Raw genomic sequence first — 17034 nt, forward strand, 5'->3', positions numbered from 1 at the left:
TAAAGTTTCTTTAGTGACTTTAGTTATACAATCCTGAAAATAAACAAATAATTAAAATATATTAATTAAAAAAAAATTAACTATAAATATTCCATCAAATATAATAACTGTCAATAATCAAGTCAGGTTTGAAAAAAATTCAATTAGAGCAAGTTTCGGTGCACTTTAAGTATAAGGAGAGTGTTTAGAACGTTGCTTTGTCTCTCTATTCACGTATGCTAACCAAGGACAGATTGAACCGACCATCAACCCAACTGCTCCGGCTTCTTTCGTGAAGCAAGCGGCGAGAAGAGAAACAGTATTGATTTTTTTGTTCTCCTTCGGCTCCTAAACAGAGCCGCCATTATCTATACGTCTCTATAAGTTTTCACTACTACAGAGGATGGCTGTGTTTGGTTTAGTTTTTCACTTCTTCTTCCGTCCACCAAGAATTTTCTCCTTCGTTTTACAATATACCCACAAATCTTAAACGATATTTGTCCCAATTCGTTTGATTTTACATTTAATTTGAAAATTGTAATGAATGAAATAAAATTCCTGTAATAGTGCGTAGTCACGGAGTATTTACCAATTGAAAAATGGAGCATTTGGACCAAGACGCGTATGGTTTCTCGGTAAGTTCTTAAGTTAAGGCAACTAATCTGAAAACCCATGAACGTATTTTTGCAGTGCATTTTTCATTTCCCTGTATAGCATTGAAAATTGGTTTAATCATGTGCGGATCGGCTTTTATAGTTAATTTTAGAAGAAACAATCTTTCAGTTTGTTTTCAATTTACCAATCTGAGCTAAATCGCCTTCGAGAGATAATCACTTGAAAGTGTCGGAAAATTATGCCGATATCGTCATCTCTCATTAGCAGTGGATCAAAATAAAAACTCATCATTGTAGGACAAAAAAATATAGGAAGTGTTCAAAAATAACGTTAAAAATTTTGGTACCCCAGTTGGAGAAATTTGAAAATGAGCCGCAGTGTGCCTCGCGCGGAGAAGTCGCAAACTTTGACGATCACAAGTTTGTGAATGTTGCCAGTTGCCACCTTTCATAGGAAACAAGGGGGCACAGCAACGCCAGGGAATATACGTCTTGGGGGCCCATAGCGAAATTCGTCATTTCGTGAAAATCCTAAACAGTTCATGAAACGTCGCCATTTCGTGTAAATGTTGACGATTGCGCGTCGCGACGAGATTTTGCGTGAATGACTTCTCTTCAATCGGCACATCGTGAAATGACATTTAGTACGCCACTTGCCTCAGCGCAGGCAAGTTCTGTGAAACGCTTTGCGTTGACGGGCAAATCACGATGTTGACTTTTGTCTGATTTATTGGGACATCGGGAGCCAAACAACCAGTTTAAAATTTTTCTTTATTGCCAAATTTCGAATTTGTTATTTTTACAAAGATGCAAAGCTGCGCGACAAAATGAAATAGACTCTAAATAATGAAAAATTACTTAACGGCACAGGTCTGACTTTTATGGCATCAGGAATTGCACTGTAGGTTTTTTTTAAGCACACATACGTGTTGCTTCTACACCACCTATTAGATGGCAGACTTGAGGCCGTGAAGTCTTGGCAAGGATTATTTTCCGGACTGCATCTATCCACCGCGATGTCCGGATTTAACCGCACTCGACTATTTCTTCGACGTTACAAAATGCGATGTCTAAAACTCCGATACGGAAATTTTAAGGATAGATCATGAACGTAACAAAAAAATTATTATTTATTTCAAAAATAATTTATAATAAAACAAATTACAATTTGTACACGTTAAGTGGACCCAGTAACAATTCAGAACTTAAGGACTGCCTATGCTAATCGGATCTCCTCTTTATATAAAAAAATATGCTATCGCTAGCAAAAAAGCAAGGAATCCGTTACTCCACGTTAGGACTGTGATAAATAAGCATACATGAAATTTGAATGCCTTTCGGCACCTTTAATGCTGGCTTAAGACCTCTATCGTTTTCTGCTAAACGCACCATCCAGGCGATGGATTTGTGCGTTCGCTTAGCCAGCATTGGGGCAATGATTGCCGCTCGTAAATGGCCATATAATTCGCACATTTGAGGACCTCAAGGTCCGAATCCGATGAGAATGTGAAAATGTGTCTCCACAGACTTTCGTTGCAGTATTTGATAATATGAAACGTAAAATATAAATATAAAATAACGGACAACATTTTGAGCGTTTGTTGTAAACCGTGTAATTAAATAAATATTGTTTTCGTGTTTCATTAAACAATTTATATTTAATAAATAATCAAATTTATTAAGTGTAAATTAAAAACAGTATTTGGATAAGTTGGTACTGTAATGTGACCGTAGGGAACTACATATACGCGAATTAGGATACACTACTTTGTTCAACTTCTCAATGGTACAAGAACGAGACAGCACTGGGCAATAACTGTGGAGAGAATGCCCCTTTCAAGGGGTTCCAAGTCGCTTATATGCTACTGCTTATCGTCTCATTAAGGGTATTTCGTAGATTAAACCGACCTTTAACTCAGCGACTTACAGTGAACGAATTTCAAGTACCGAACAAAGAGATAATACCTAAATGTAGCAAATAACTTAATTGTTCTGCGATGTGTCTAGATGTTCAATGAAATATTCCATGAGAACTAAGGTGGTACGGGAGGTACACTACAGTACCAAACTTAAGGAGGTGAAAGCAGAGCCAAAAAAAGGTTCCACAGACATTGATTCTGTAGAAATCCGTTACTGAGGCATGGCCCTCCAAAGGGGCCCTATTATTTGGATGTTTTTTAAAATAACTCTTCCTTGTTGAGGTAGTGGAGTGAAAATTGCGGGTAATAATCCTATCACAATAGTCAGAAATAATAATTTTTTAAACATTTTGGCGGGTTAGAGGGGTACTCGATGTGCAAAAGTGATAGTCGGTACTGCACCAACTGACCATTGTCCGGCAGAATAACGTGCTTGTCCCAGGTTATTTTTATGGTCGGGATGTCCAGGACGGCGTCACTGGGACGCCGCCACAACATATTCACTTAGTAATTGTGGCGACTATGACTCTCCCGCTCTATCATATGAATTTTTCCAAGTTCCAATCTAAAATTCTAAATAAAAAATCATTTTCTTTACGCTTTTTGCTTTTTTATGTTAATTAGTAAAGTTGTAGGTGTACCTGCAGGTCCCTTTCAGCCAGTGTGGTGGCTTCAAAGGTGCGAACGTTAGGGGCTGGATTTTGGACACCCTGTGCAGTACTGAACTGTGCAAACAGCAAAAGTGTAAACTTAAAATTCTGCGAAATATGAAGATTACGTAGTGTCGGAATTCAATGGGATATCAAATTCCAGTACTAGAGCAGATATGTGCTGATGGTTATATCTACGAAAGGAATCAGCAATTCAAGAAATAAAAGCTATGAGTGCGCGTTTATTAACTAAAATGGAAGAACAAAGGGAGGAAGAGCAAGCGGACCGAGGCCTGTCTCATCTCAGTTAGTGTTTTTGGGACTGCCCGGGGCCGCTTCTTACTCTCACCAACTAATCTAACTACTATCTGGGTTTCTCGCCCCCGCTCGGTCACATCTGGGCACCAGATGCCCAGAGAGGATCGTCACTCTAATTGTCTTGTCATAATGTCTCCAGGGATGGGGACGTGGCGTTGTAAAGTGGGAAGACCGATACGTAAATTTAAGAAAACGTCGATGGTCGACTAAATTACAGCTCGGTTTTGCAACCCCACAGTTATGTCTTTAATAACTTCGGAGATGTGTAATGGTAAAATTAGTCGTTACGAGTGCATGTTTTTACCTTAAGGTTAAATATCCCAACAATGGTAACGGCTAGGTACATAGGAGATCAAACAGAAAATGCGGCTGAAATATTACACAGAATCCAAAAATAAAATAATATACAAGGGGTCCCATTTGAAATGAGCACGTTAACAGCCATTTCCGGTTAAACCGGAAGGGGCAGGACCTTGGACCTTTCCTGAATGAACCAGTTTTCTAATTACGCTCTGACATCACCGTTAGGTTCTCATGAGAAATCAAATAGGAACAATGTAAGGGGGAAATAGATCCATAGGCGTAACATGGGGTGCTTGGTTTAAGGATAAGAACATTGCGTTGTTGGCACATCTCTCAAATTGTTTGCGATTTATTCTGTCCCGTTTTTCTTTTTTATAATTTAATCATGTTGAGCTTCCGTATCTCTCATTTTACCGATAATTTTGTAGATAAAATTCTACCTCAAAATTAAAATTATCACATTTTTTTAAATTTAAAGGGTTAATTCGTGTTTTAAATGAACAATAACTAATTTCACCTTAATTATTTCCCTTGCAGTATCGAGACCTACTGAAACTCCACACAAAGCGTGGTGAGTCAGACGAGAGCGATCAGGGCGAAATTGAGGACAGTGCTCCAGTGTTCGACTGGGAATTGATAAAAGCCAATTCGATCAACGCTAAAGATATGGATATGAGCCCTGAATTTAAAAATACTATTGTGCAAGTACAAAATATGCATAATGTGGAGGCCAACAACAGTTCTCAAAAATCGTCCAGCGCAGCGCCGACCTCGTTAGTGGAAGGTCAAACCTGTCTTGTTGGAGGTACTTCCGGAGCTGCCCCACACAAACATTTAGATAATACATATCTGGCCTCTGCGTCAATACCGACTGATAGTACTGCTAGAGCTAGTTTTTCGAAATATTTAGCAGCGAAGTTGTTAATGGGAGATGAAGCATCTGCTAAATATTATACTGCTGCCACTGCGTCGGCTCTAACAGAGTCAAATTCTTCTTATAATGCAAAATGTCAGGAAATTGCGGCAAATATGCGAGAGCTGATGACGCGAGCTCATTGTTATATCTGCGGAGTTAATCCTGGATGCGGATTGCACTATGGAACGCCAGACCATTTGAGCAAGGCTGTGCACTGGGTTGCAGCAATGACAGAGGTATGAGTCGTTCCACGGGGTGTCCATTGATCATACGGCAAAAAATTCAGGCAGTTCCCCGGACTGTTTTGAGAATATTTTACGATGATTTTTAAAAAGGCTCTCTGTTCCGAAGATACAGGGCGAGAGAAATTGTCGACGAAACTGCAACATTTTATCACTAAATATTACATGTAAAGCTTCTCGACCTGCAAGAACTGTTGAAAATCACTGCTTTGGGTGAAGTGGTCATTGCGAAGTCCACCTCAACCGATTGATTTCTTGGGAAATTCGCTCCCTCAGTAAAACGAGTCAGCGCCGGTTCCTGGATCTTTCTCCATCGCGTCCAGCACTTCTTTCCACTTCTAGTGTCCTCTCTGTCATTGCACTTCCTGGATTATTTCCTACGGGGGCATCTAAAACCTTTAGCTCCAGTGGCAAACGCGGAATCTTTGAAAAGTCGATTCGTTTCTGGGTGGAACTCGATTAGATGCGACCCTGGTGGTTTTGAAATGATTCGGCAGGCAATGGGGGCAAGAATAGATCGCGTTCCAAACGGAGGTGGTCGTTTTCGACAGTTCTTGTAGATTAAGAAGCCTTGCATGTAATGTTAATTGATAAAATGTTGCCGTTGTCGACAACTTTTCTCGCCCTGTATCTTCGGAACAGAGAGGCCTTTCCGGAATCGTCAAAGGGCAAAATGCGCTTAGAATTGTACAGGTAACAACCCCCTGAATTTTCGCCGTGCGTCTAACGGACGCCCGCATGTTAAAAAATAAAGCCCGTATTAACAAGAGTATTTGCAGACGCGCAATCCACATGTGATTGCTCAAGTATTTTGTGCACCGTGCAATACACCCCTCATTGCTGGTGATGAGCACTATTACAACGTGGAGCACAAAACGTAAGTACCATTTATTGACATCTGAGAGGAAGTAATAAAATACAATTCATTTGTCAGAAATGAGGAATATTTCTGTCCAGTTTGCCTCAGAATAAACCAGCAACCTATTCAATGCCAGCACATTTATTCTGCAGCGCACTATAAGAATATGCAAGCTCGAGGTTCAGCCGTCGAATTTTCCAGGTTAATACGGCCTAATCAACTGGGTATGGCCATAGAGCTCCAGCACCATCTAACTCCGGATAAGTGCTGGCTTTGCGACCATAAATTACACCAAAACGACAGCCATTACCGCACTAAAAAGCATTTGAGGAGAGTGGGGGGCTGGATAAACCTTCACAAATTCCGGTTTGGATTGTTTGGATTCAGGTCCTGGGATCACTTGTACTGCGAGTGTTGCAATGCGGTATTTATCGATGCAAACTGGGCGTTCCGACACTATGAGTCGGACTCTCATCGAAGGTGAGTTTTGTATTTATGTTGTATATTTGTTATATGTGCGTTTGATCATGCATGTTTGGTTGCCTATCTGTACGTTCTTCCGGAAGCAACGAGGCACGAGTGCTTAATGTGTTTACAAAGAGCTATTTATTGCATACCGTCAAACTAGATGAATCTCAGAACTGAGTCGTGGCTCCATGGCTCTGTGCCTCTAACTTCGATCAAAATTTACACATAGTCATTTAAATAAACATGTTATTTCCTTATATTTTAGGAATATGACTTTATTTTGCAACGTCTGCAGAGTGCATTTCACGCAAGGAAAATATTTACGTAACCACCTCCAATTAGCTCACGGTCTCGAGGTTTCGGATCACTCAGGTAATAATGGTTATTTACCCAACAAAGACGAAAAGTGACGCTTTCCTCTTTCGGGTATATTTTTCCCTTTTTATGCTAATTTCAAAATTTGCTTTCAGCCTTCGAATCATACGCGGGCATTTCTTGGTGCGAGAATTTTAAGGAACTGTTAACCCTCGATGAATGTGAGTTATGCAATCGGTTATTTGTCAACCGCAAGGAGGCAAAGAATCACTATCATAGAACCGATCTCTTTGACGAAATTCTCAAGGACAACCCCGCAAAAACAGTCAATTCTACACTGAAGCACAACGTTGTGGAGGAGCTTAAGCGTGTCATATACCAAATTTTCATGATCGGTACTCTATCTTGCGCTGAGGCTTTGCAACGCTTAAAAACGTTAAATTTATCCCCCAACGATCCGATCTGCCCGAAATCCGAATTAAAACTTTGCGAATGTCTCTCGAAAATCGTCGTCAACTCTCGGCATCCACTATATCTTGTTGACACTGCAGTCCAAGGTTCTGCCAAATTGAACCTGGATATGGAACTCTCGAGACTCAAAAAGAATTGCAAGAAACTTGCTGTTGGAGTTGCCGTACGGTATGTCCGAGATTTGAAAATTTTCATCTTGGAGTTCAACAGTGGACAGGAAATCACGGACGTTGCGGAGATTTTCTCTAGTGATGCTGTGCTAGAGGTGGATACAACTTTACATATCCTTGAAGAAGAATTGAAAGTCTTGGAACTGTTATTGGAAATCAATCAGAAAACATATGTGTCTTGTCCAACTCATGATCTCTCTTTGGTAAAGAGGAAAGGAGACATAAAAGTTGGGGTAGAAGTGATATTGAATATCGTTAGGAAATTTAATGCGGGCGTTATAAAAATAATCTGTTCGGAAATAACTACTTTCTGTTCTTTCTGCCAGTCATTGCCAGCTCGTCCGTCAGAAAGCACAGACCTTCACGATTCTAATAGCAAAATTCTATCTAATGCTTCCCCTCTTTGGGAACGTGGTTCTGATGAAGCTGCAGTTGGAGACCTCAATGGTTTCAGATTGCTCATGGAAGTTGCGAAAACTAAGGCGTTTTTAAGCAAAGCCAATGTATTTCCCGTTGAGGTGGCACTGGCCTATATGGAACGCTTCAACCATTTTATCTTGCAAGTCAAGAGGAAACTAGAAGTTGAGAAGATTAATGTGGAAACTGTGTTCTGGCCTTGGGACAATAAGGTAACATGTGAAGTCTTTCTTCATAAGGAAATGAACGAGTTATATTATTGGCTGACGCAATGTAGGCACTATTTTGATTTGAAGGTGGCTTTGGATATCATCATGCAGTTCAACGCGGGATTGCAGAGTTTGGTTGACACGTATAATTGTGATGTTGCGAACACGGATGAAGGTGCTGGCGTGGACGTTGTAAACTCCGAAATTGGGGAGAATAGTAATTTTACTACGTGCACTGAAGATCATTACAATGTTAATGTTGAGGGGGCCACCAGTATTGAAAGTATTCCGGTCAATTGTGATGTTTCTACTAACGTTGGAAAGGACGACAATGTAACAGCAGAAAACGATAATGATTGCCCTATTCAAGATGTTGGTATTGTCAAAGTTACTACTATTGATAACGGTGATGCCGGTAGTATCACCGTTATGGACAATTTGGCGGAGCCACATGTAGAACAACCTGGAGTTGCCGATATAAAAAATCATGACATTAATGATATTATTATTATTGAGGATTCTGTAATTGAGGATTTCAGTAACGCCATGATTATAACTCAGAATTTTGCCGACATTGGAAATGATGACACTAAAAAGAGCACCATTATAGGTAGTTTGGCGGATGATTACAAAGAATGTTCTTCTGACGTTGCAGAAAATTATGAAGTCATTACGACCGTTATGGCAGATTCCCCAATTGAAAAAGTTGATAAGGTTGAGATTAATATGACTGCTATGCGTCACAAAGTTACCGATAATACAAACAATCAGACTAATAGCAGTACCATTATGGACACTTTGGTGGACGTGCATGAAGCAAATTCCGATATTGCGAATTTACAAAGTGATAACGTCGTTATGACCGTTATTGCAAATTCTGAAATTGTAGAGACTGATAATACTGATGTTGGCACAACTACTGACCACGACGGTGATGACTGCATTGGTAAAAGTGACGATGGTAGTAGCACTTTTCTAGGTGACGTTGTGATCGTAGATATCGACAGCGATAACAGCGCACATTGTGATGTTGCCACTACAAGTAACGATAATGCAGACATCGGCAGTGATAATGATTGGGATTGGACTTGTGTTGGATGCTGAGAGCCGATAATAGTGACGTTGCAACACAATGAAGTCTCATGAAGCCTATAAAAATGTTTTCCCATATTCGCCGCGCCAAAACAAATCCTGAGAGATGCATCTACTCCGTTATGCAATTCACTGAGTTTGTTCGGTGTGGCTAGTTATTTTTATATTAGTTAAATAATATAATAATTATAATTCAGGGTATATTCACTTATTTCTTAAGTGAAGACTAATTATTAATATCTAACTACCTCCGCATAAGACTTTATACACAATGAACAAATATGAGTACAAATATGTGCGTATTTTTGTTATATAGTTTTAAATTGTGATGAGATTTATTTAAAATTTTATATTTATCAGATATATAAGACTTATCATTCTAAGTAATAGTTATATTTATTTAATACGGTTTTGATGTACGTGTATGTTGTGCAAAAAAATTATTTATCTGACAAAGAATTTCATTTCACCTTTAAGCTATCTGACGTAGAAACTCAAAAACAAAATAAAATATCGTCTAGGGGCGCTCTGCTTTACTTAAAAGTTGACTGGCTCTAACTGTCCATCTCTACCACATTAATAAATGCTTTCACTTAAGAATGGTGCACAAGCAGTCAGAGTGAGCATCTACCAAAATTCGAACAGTTTTAAACCATCATCCCTGATTCAATTCACCGATTTACCTATTAGTTTTATGTTAGATAAATCCGATGTTTATCATTCTACTAAAATTTTTTTCAAGTAAAACATTAAAGAATGATAAACGTTATATATTAAAGACTAATCTTATTGTCATTTTATAATGTTCTATGATTCATCGCAATAGTAGAGCACTCCGTTTATTCTTTTTATTATTTTGTTTCTTTAATATTTTTTTCTTTCTCTTTTTTTGTCTTCACTTTTTTTTATTTTTTGTTCCTTCTCTTTTGTGTCTTCTCTTTTTTTTTTATTTTGTTTCTTTAATATTTTTTTCTTTCTCTTTTTTGTCTTCACTTTTTTTATTTTTTGTTCCTTCTCTTTTGTGTCTTCACTTTTTTTTGTTATTTTGTTTCTTTAATATTTTTTTCTTTCTCTTTTTTTGTCTTCACTTTTTTTTATTTTTTGTTCCTTCTCTTTTGTGTCTTCACTTTTTTTTGTTATTTTGTTTCTTTAATATTTTTTTCTTTCTCTTTTTTTGTCTTCACTTTTTTTTATTTTTTGTTCCTTCTCTTTTGTGTCTTCACTTTTTTTTTGTTATTTTGTTTCTTTAATATTTTTTTCTTTCTCTTTTGTGTCTTCTCTTTTTTTTGTTATTTTGTTTCTTTAATATTTTTTTCTTTCTCTTTTTTTGTCTTCACTTTTTTTTATTTTTTGTTCCTTCTCTTTTGTGTCTTCACTTTTTTATTGTTATTTTGTTTCTTTAATATTTTTTTCTTTCTCTTTTTTTGTCTTCACTTTTTTTTATTTTTTGTTCCTTCTCTTTTGTGTCTTCTCTTTTTTTTGTTATTTTGTTTCTTTAATATTTTTTTCTTTCTCTTTTTTGTCTTCACTTTTTTTTATTTTTTGTTCCTTCTCTTTTGTGTCTTCACTTTTTTTTTGTTATTTTGTTTCTTTAATATTTTTTTCTTTCTCTTTTTTTGTCTTCACTTTTTTTTATTTTTTGTTCCTTCTCTTTTGTGTCTTCTCTTTTTTTTGTTATTTTGTTTCTTTAATATTTTTTTCTTTCTCTTTTTTTGTCTTCACTTTTTTTTATTTTTTGTTCCTTCTCTTTTGTGTCTTCACTTTTTTTTTGTTATTTTGTTTCTTTAATATTTTTTTCTTTCTCTTTTTTTGTCTTCACTTTTTTTTATTTTTTGTTCCTTCTCTTTTGTGTCTTCACTTTTTTTTGTTATTTTGTTTCTTTAATATTTTTTTCTTTCTCTTTTTTGTCTTCACTTTTTTTTATTTTTTGTTCCTTCTCTTTTGTGTCTTCTCTTTTTTTTGTTATTTTGTTTCTTTAATATTTTTTTCTTTCTCTTTTTTGTCTTCACTTTTTTTTATTTTTTGTTCCTTCTCTTTTGTGTCTTCACTTTTTTTTGTTATTTTGTTTCTTTAATATTTTTTTCTTTCTCTTTTTTGTCTTCACTTTTTTTTATTTTTTTGTTCCTTCTCTTTTGTGTCTTCACTTTTTTTTGTTATTTTGTTTCTTTAATATTTTTTTCTTTCTCTTTTTTGTCTTCACTTTTTTTTATTTTTTGTTCCTTCTCTTTTGTGTCTTCACTTTTTTTTTGTTATTTTGTTTCTTTAATATTTTTTTCTTTCTCTTTTTTTGTCTTCACTTTTTTTTATTTTTTGTTCCTTCTCTTTTGTGTCTTCACTTTTTTTTTGTTATTTTGTTTCTTTAATATTTTTTTCTTTCTCTTTTTTTGTCTTCACTTTTTTTTATTTTTTGTTCCTTCTCTTTTGTGTCTTCACTTTTTTTTTGTTATTTTGTTTCTTTAATATTTTTTTCTTTCTCTTTTTTTGTCTTCACTTTTTTTTATTTTTTGTTCCTTCTCTTTTGTGTCTTCACTTTTTTTTTGTTATTTTGTTTCTTTAATATTTTTTTCTTTCTCTTTTTTTGTCTTCACTTTTTTTTATTTTTTGTTCCTTCTCTTTTGTGTCTTCACTTTTTTTTTGTTATTTTGTTTCTTTAATATTTTTTTCTTTCTCTTTTTTTGTCTTCACTTTTTTTTATTTTTTGTTCCTTCTCTTTTGTGTCTTCACTTTTTTTTGTTATTTTGTTTCTTTAATATTTTTTTCTTTCTCTTTTTTGTCTTCACTTTTTTTTATTTTTTGTTCCTTCTCTTTTGTGTCTTCTCTTTTTTTTGTTATTTTGTTTCTTTAATATTTTTTTCTTTCTCTTTTGTGTCTTCACTTTTTTTAATTTTTTGTTCCTTCTCTTTTGTGTCTTCACTTTTTTTTATTTTTTGTTTTTTCTCTTTTGTGTCTTCACTTTTTTAAAATTTTTTGTTCTTTTTCTTTTTTGTTGTTTTGTTTCTTTAATATTTGTTTCCTTCTTTTTTGTTTCTTTTCTTTTTTCTTCGTCCTTTTTTCCATTTTTCATATAGTGGTGCAACTTATTGCAATATAACTCTCCGTATAAAAAGCAAAAGGCACCGAAGGGAAAGTTTAATTATTATATATATCTACGCCTTAACGTATTAATAGTAAAGAACGAATAAGAGAAAAAAAGGACCTGTATGTTAGTGAAGGGACGATAATGAGTTTTGAAGAATCAGTCGAATAGGAGATGCTCAGTTTAGGTTTGGATAAAGAACAAGGCCCAGCGTATGAAGTGCGAAGTAGACACAGACACACAAGACGACGATCGTCCTAGGAATTTAGATTAGTGACTTTATACCAACTAGCATTTAAAGCGCCGTTGCCGGTCTTTTTAACACATAATATTTACAATATACAGGGTGTTACGGAAATAACTTTCGTAAATTTAACCAACTATAGAGAACATCATTTTAAACCAAAAAGTTCCTTACAACAGGTGTCCTAAATCCAACCATTTCCCGGGAAAACACATCGGAAATTATGTTATTCTTGTGGAAATTGGCAATATCGCGTCGTACCTCTCGAGTCGTGTGTTTGTTAATTTTGATACCAAACAGCCACAAAAACTATGTGTTTATGCACGAATTTTTTCTATCCGATCGCTGGCTATGTATTTACAAAGGTATTTTGTTAAGTATTAAGGGACTAATTAAAAAAAAATAGAAATAATTCTTCATTAGTTAGACAAAACCACTTCCCTTAAGTTATTATTGTCATCTTCTGTTAATGGTACCTACCTACGCATGTACATATGTAGCACCGTCACGTCGTTACTTTTTCACCACATTCACTTCACAACTTGATCGTTATTGGGTTTTTAAATTAAGCGCTCAAAATGTCCAACATTTGAATGTATACATACTTGACATCGTTCTAGTTTATCAAATTTTCCCGCGCACTTTGAAGAATCCCCGGAATGTTCCTAATTTGATCAGCAGCATTAACAGTGCGTCGTCGCAAATGATTTTCATCCCTTATTTCGGCAACGTAAGCCAAATTAATTTATCGTAAAATCCCGAAGGACAAAATCCAGAGGATTAAGATCCGGAGGTCTGGCAGGCCAACGATTGGGACCACTACTTCCTATCCTCGAACAGCTTATGTCTGTTGGAGCTCGATCATGCAAAATACCACATAACCGCACGCAATCGAAGGGGTACATTTTTTCACAAATTCGGCAAATCATTGGTTGAGAAATTTAATTTGTGTTGTCCATTTAATCTTTGGGGGTAAAACGAATGGCCCTATAAGCCGATTCCCCACTATCGCAGCAGGCAAATTTACTGAAAATTCACGTTGGAATTTTCTATGGGCAAAATCAGAGTTCGAACTCTTTGTGCATGATACGGGTAGAGCAGTTTTTCTTTTAGCGTTCCATGTACAGTCCAGTGGGAAACACTTACTTGGCTCGCAATACTCCTCGCACTTCTTGTTGAATCCTCTTCGATAAGGTTTGAAGATTCTTCTTCAGTTTCTGGACCGACTTCTCGCGCTCGACCTCGTCGTCGGTATTCAGGGACTATGCTGCCTGCATCCACGAGTCCTTGAGCGCATTGGACAGATGTATGTCGAGCTGGAAGCTGTCTTTCTGGATAACGGTTCTCGTGAATTCACCTGGTCTCTTCAGGATTTTGTAAGGCCTCTCCACAAATCGAAGTCGTATCGTAATACTCAAGTAGACAATACAATACAATTTGGTTGTTTTATATCGAGGTTAATTCACGAACTATTAAACTGAAGGTCAATGAATACACCGATAAACTTGGGCCCTTCGGAAATGCAAAAAAATTATCAGAATAAATTCCTGCGATCGGCAAAGCAGCGTTGTCGAGTTAGATTTCGGTAAAATCTCGGCTATTAATGCGGTTTTAAATTGCTTCTGGCCATATCATCGCTAATTCATTTAAGCTTTTTTTGCTATACGGAAAGAGTCAATACTTGTCAAACGCGTTTTGACACATTTGCTTAAATTTCGCCGTTCGACCTAGTTACTCGGCTTCCAACTTTGACCCTTTCCTTAGTAAACTATCGAGTTTTCGGCCCCAGTTACATATAAGAAACTCCTCGTTTAAAATCGAGTTCTTAAGCGTCGGTTAAATTTAGGAAAGTTACTTCCCTAAAAGATGAAACTGAAAAGAAAGCTGAAGATGTCGTTAAGGAAAATGTTTTTGTGGACAAAATGGTGTATAGAAACCACCAATCTGATTGATTCTACATTTTATCGTTCTTCCAAATCATTGATAAACACCTCCGGCTCCATTCGGCGAATTTGTTTTTGAAATGGGATCGATGACGGCGACATGGATAAAAATATTTCTAGACTTCATCCACTTCTCCACGCACAATGCACCACATCTAACAGCAGGAATTAAGCACTTTAACGACGAACCTTATTTGATTCTAATTAGTGCGAATCAAAGCTGATGCATTGAGAAACACTCATCGAGATTTCATCAATGTACACGTACAGATGTTTAACCAGCCGCACTCACTTGAATTGAAGTAGTATATAGGGAATACTAGAGATAATGAAATTGTACCTTACAGGCTTCGATATAGCATATTAGCAACAGCAGCTGTAAAGCGACCATAAAGATGTATTCTAATTGCTTTATTGTGGTTTTCGTAATTCTGACGATCTTGGTAAGGTTTAGTGACGGTATTCTTGGCAAAGGCTAATAATGTTGTCACTTTTCGTAACATCCCAAATGTGAGCAACGTTTACCTTCTGCGTGTTACAGAGCCGCATCCACAGCTATTCTCGTTTAGAAATTGTCAACGGAGACGAAGTCGTACCTCATTCTCTTCCTTATGTCGTAAGTTACTAAACAAACAATTTAAATGGACATAGAACATCGTTTATGTAGGTCTTCTTGGAGTCGGTCATAAATGGGAAAACGGTCAGATGTGGAGGGTCTCTGATAAGACAAGATCAAATCTTAACAGCAGCCTCTTGTCTCTATGAGTAAGCGTCTGTTACCGTGCACTGCAGACTGCAGCTGTAACGTTCTATTGTTCTTAGAGCCAAGAACGTTTCAATTATCCTTGGAGCTCACAACATTGAGGAAAACGAAGCGACTCAGTTCAAAATAGATGGCGCAACAAATTTTACAATTCATGGAAACTACACTCCCGACACGCACGCCAACGATATCGCTTTGATTAATCTCGATGCAAATGTACCTCTTGCTAATGGTAATTTGTTACCTAAGTATGTTTTGATTTTAGATGCTAATAAAATTCTGCAGGTTCAATTGCTCTGATATCGACTCCTTCGTTGGAGGACATCGTCAAAACCTACGCAGACGATTTGGGCCTGGTTGCCGGATGGGGTAAAACCAACGATACTGACCCGACTTACTCGCCAGTGCTCCGAAAAATCGAAATCACCATCATCCCCTTTTTGTCCTGCACCATCCCGTACCTGTTTAAAGTGACGGAGTCCCAGATTTGCACTACGGGCACACAAAACAGTAAAAACATTTGTCTCGGGGATAGTGGGAGTCCCTTGGTGGTGAACGGAACTCAGGTGTTATTAAGTAGGAGTGTGGGATTTGAAAGTTTACTCATGACGATGTTTTTTTTAGGTGGGAGTGGCATCTTATGGTAGCGATTTCGGGTGTTCAGTCGGTGCTCCAGGAGTCTACACCAGGCTGACTAGCTACTACTTTTGGCTAACCGCAAATTTACACTAAACAAACACTTTCTGCTTATAATTTATAAAATTGCTGTTTCTGAAATAAATCGATAGAAAGAGTTTTTCATAGTTCATCGTCATAATTTGGTCGATTATAAGCCAAAATCGCCAATGGGGTCAATATTAACTTAAAAAACTTATTACCGCTTTTTTTATTATTTTTAAGTTCTTCCGCTGTAAATTGGACTAAAATCACACAAAGTATTGTTGTTCAACGTGATTGAGCCCATTTCTATTCATTATACAGGGTGATTCGCAACGCAACCGACACAGAACAGGTGCGGGTAGGGGACCTTCGGGCGTGTCGAGTTTTCACACGAAGTTTTTTCTTGATGCTCACGATTGCCGAGATATCGCTATCCGAAGATGAATTAAAAAAAAATGCCTATTTCAGGACCGGCTTAAACGAGAATCACCGCATTTGGGAAATATTTTTGCTTTATTGGCGTCTTTATTTGCTGAAAACTTTTAAATTAAAAGACGAAATTGAAAAGTTGAAAAGGTTTGACAAAAACAAATTATTCTTGTGGACAAAGTGGCAAAAAACATCACATATTTAGACCTCCGTGAAATTTTAAATTATTATCGTTCCCCAACCCTTTTGCAAATACCACTGATTTTTCCCAATTTCTCATTAAAATAAGTAAACTCCACTAAATTTTCCATAATCTTTCTGTCGTCTTTGCTTATCAATTAATCACGAGGAGATTGATTCACAATGTCAAGAAACTTTCCTTAATTCCTCTTATTTGAAAAAAAACTAGTTTTTATTATGAGCCGCCCCGTATACCTGTGTATAAACTGTGCACGAGGACCCGGCCGCCCCAGGCCAGCAAACCGGAACCTAATTTTTTTTACATCTGTTTATACCTTGTTGGCAAAGTTAGTTTGTGACTTAAGTATGTATTATCTTATCAGTTGATGTCAACAATTCTGCATTGAAAATTTGCGTTGTGAGTGTCGTGGTAAATAGCTTTTTTGATGCATTAAACCCGTCGAAAATTTCGACCCCAGGTTCGATTGCCGTCAGAAATGCTTCGACTGTGAAGCGAATCGACAAAAAAACCCGCTTGTTATTGCCCCATTGCTGGTACAGCAATTTTGTCTTTCAAGTTCACGCTGTTCTGCAGAAGAAGGGGGCCGATTTGACCATTTAATTAACAAATGTTGTTTTAATTTCCATGAACAATAAATGTTAATTTTCTTCTTCATTTATACCTAGAATTTTACACTTACGTTTAAGAGTAGCATTTTCTCATTTGATTTTGATCGCAAACTTTAAATAACGATTAAGCGTCCGGCCGTTCAAAAGCGAGCCGGCAACGTTGCGGG

The 17034-nt window shown here is 36.8% G+C and overlaps 2 protein-coding genes across 3 annotated transcripts; both read left to right on the forward strand.

Annotated features, from left to right (window-relative positions):
- The first annotated feature begins 244 nt into the window (after positions 1-244).
- Positions 245-9378, forward strand: LOC136351004 (uncharacterized). 2 transcript variants are annotated; one of them, XM_066303231.1, is made up of 6 exons: positions 245-614; positions 4321-4935; positions 5721-5818; positions 5876-6280; positions 6534-6640; positions 6739-9378. In XM_066303231.1, exons 1-6 carry the CDS (start codon positions 579-581, stop codon positions 8952-8954), a joined length of 3477 nt encoding a protein of 1158 aa, XP_066159328.1. In that variant the 5' UTR covers positions 245-578; the 3' UTR covers positions 8955-9378. The 2 variants fall into 2 exon arrangements, with proteins under 2 accessions (XP_066159328.1, XP_066159337.1); XM_066303240.1 differs by having other exon boundaries at positions 246-614; positions 6002-6280; positions 6739-9377.
- Positions 9379-14515: 5137 nt separating this feature from the next.
- On the forward strand, positions 14516-15762 carry LOC136338732 (brachyurin-like). Its single transcript, XM_066281399.1, has 6 exons — positions 14516-14648; positions 14747-14821; positions 14873-14970; positions 15028-15200; positions 15254-15534; positions 15593-15762. The coding sequence occupies exons 1-6, from the start codon at positions 14601-14603 to the stop codon at positions 15698-15700; spliced, it is 783 nt and encodes a 260-aa protein (XP_066137496.1). The 5' UTR covers positions 14516-14600; the 3' UTR covers positions 15701-15762.
- The last annotated feature ends 1272 nt before the right edge of the window (positions 15763-17034 follow it).

The sequence above is a fragment of the Euwallacea fornicatus genome, chromosome 1 (genome assembly GCF_040115645.1).
Source record: "Euwallacea fornicatus isolate EFF26 chromosome 1, ASM4011564v1, whole genome shotgun sequence".
In the NCBI taxonomy this organism is placed as follows: Eukaryota; Metazoa; Arthropoda; class Insecta; order Coleoptera; family Curculionidae; genus Euwallacea; species Euwallacea fornicatus.

Excerpts from the sequence above, each read along its gene's own strand:
- LOC136338732 (XM_066281399.1), top strand. The coding sequence starts at position 14,601 with ATGTATTCTAATTGCTTTATTGTGGTTTTCGTAATTCTGACGATCTTG. Across the intron at positions 14,649-14,746 it reads TCGTAATTCTGACGATCTTG|AGCCGCATCCACAGCTATTC; the intron begins GTAAGGTTTAGT and ends TGCGTGTTACAG. Across the intron at positions 14,971-15,027 it reads GCAGCCTCTTGTCTCTATGA|AGCCAAGAACGTTTCAATTA; the intron begins GTAAGCGTCTGT and ends TATTGTTCTTAG.
- LOC136351004 (XM_066303231.1), top strand. The coding sequence starts at position 579 with ATGGAGCATTTGGACCAAGACGCGTATGGTTTCTCG. Across the intron at positions 6,281-6,533 it reads GAGTCGGACTCTCATCGAAG|GAATATGACTTTATTTTGCA; the intron begins GTGAGTTTTGTA and ends CTTATATTTTAG. Across the intron at positions 6,641-6,738 it reads CGAGGTTTCGGATCACTCAG|CCTTCGAATCATACGCGGGC; the intron begins GTAATAATGGTT and ends ATTTGCTTTCAG.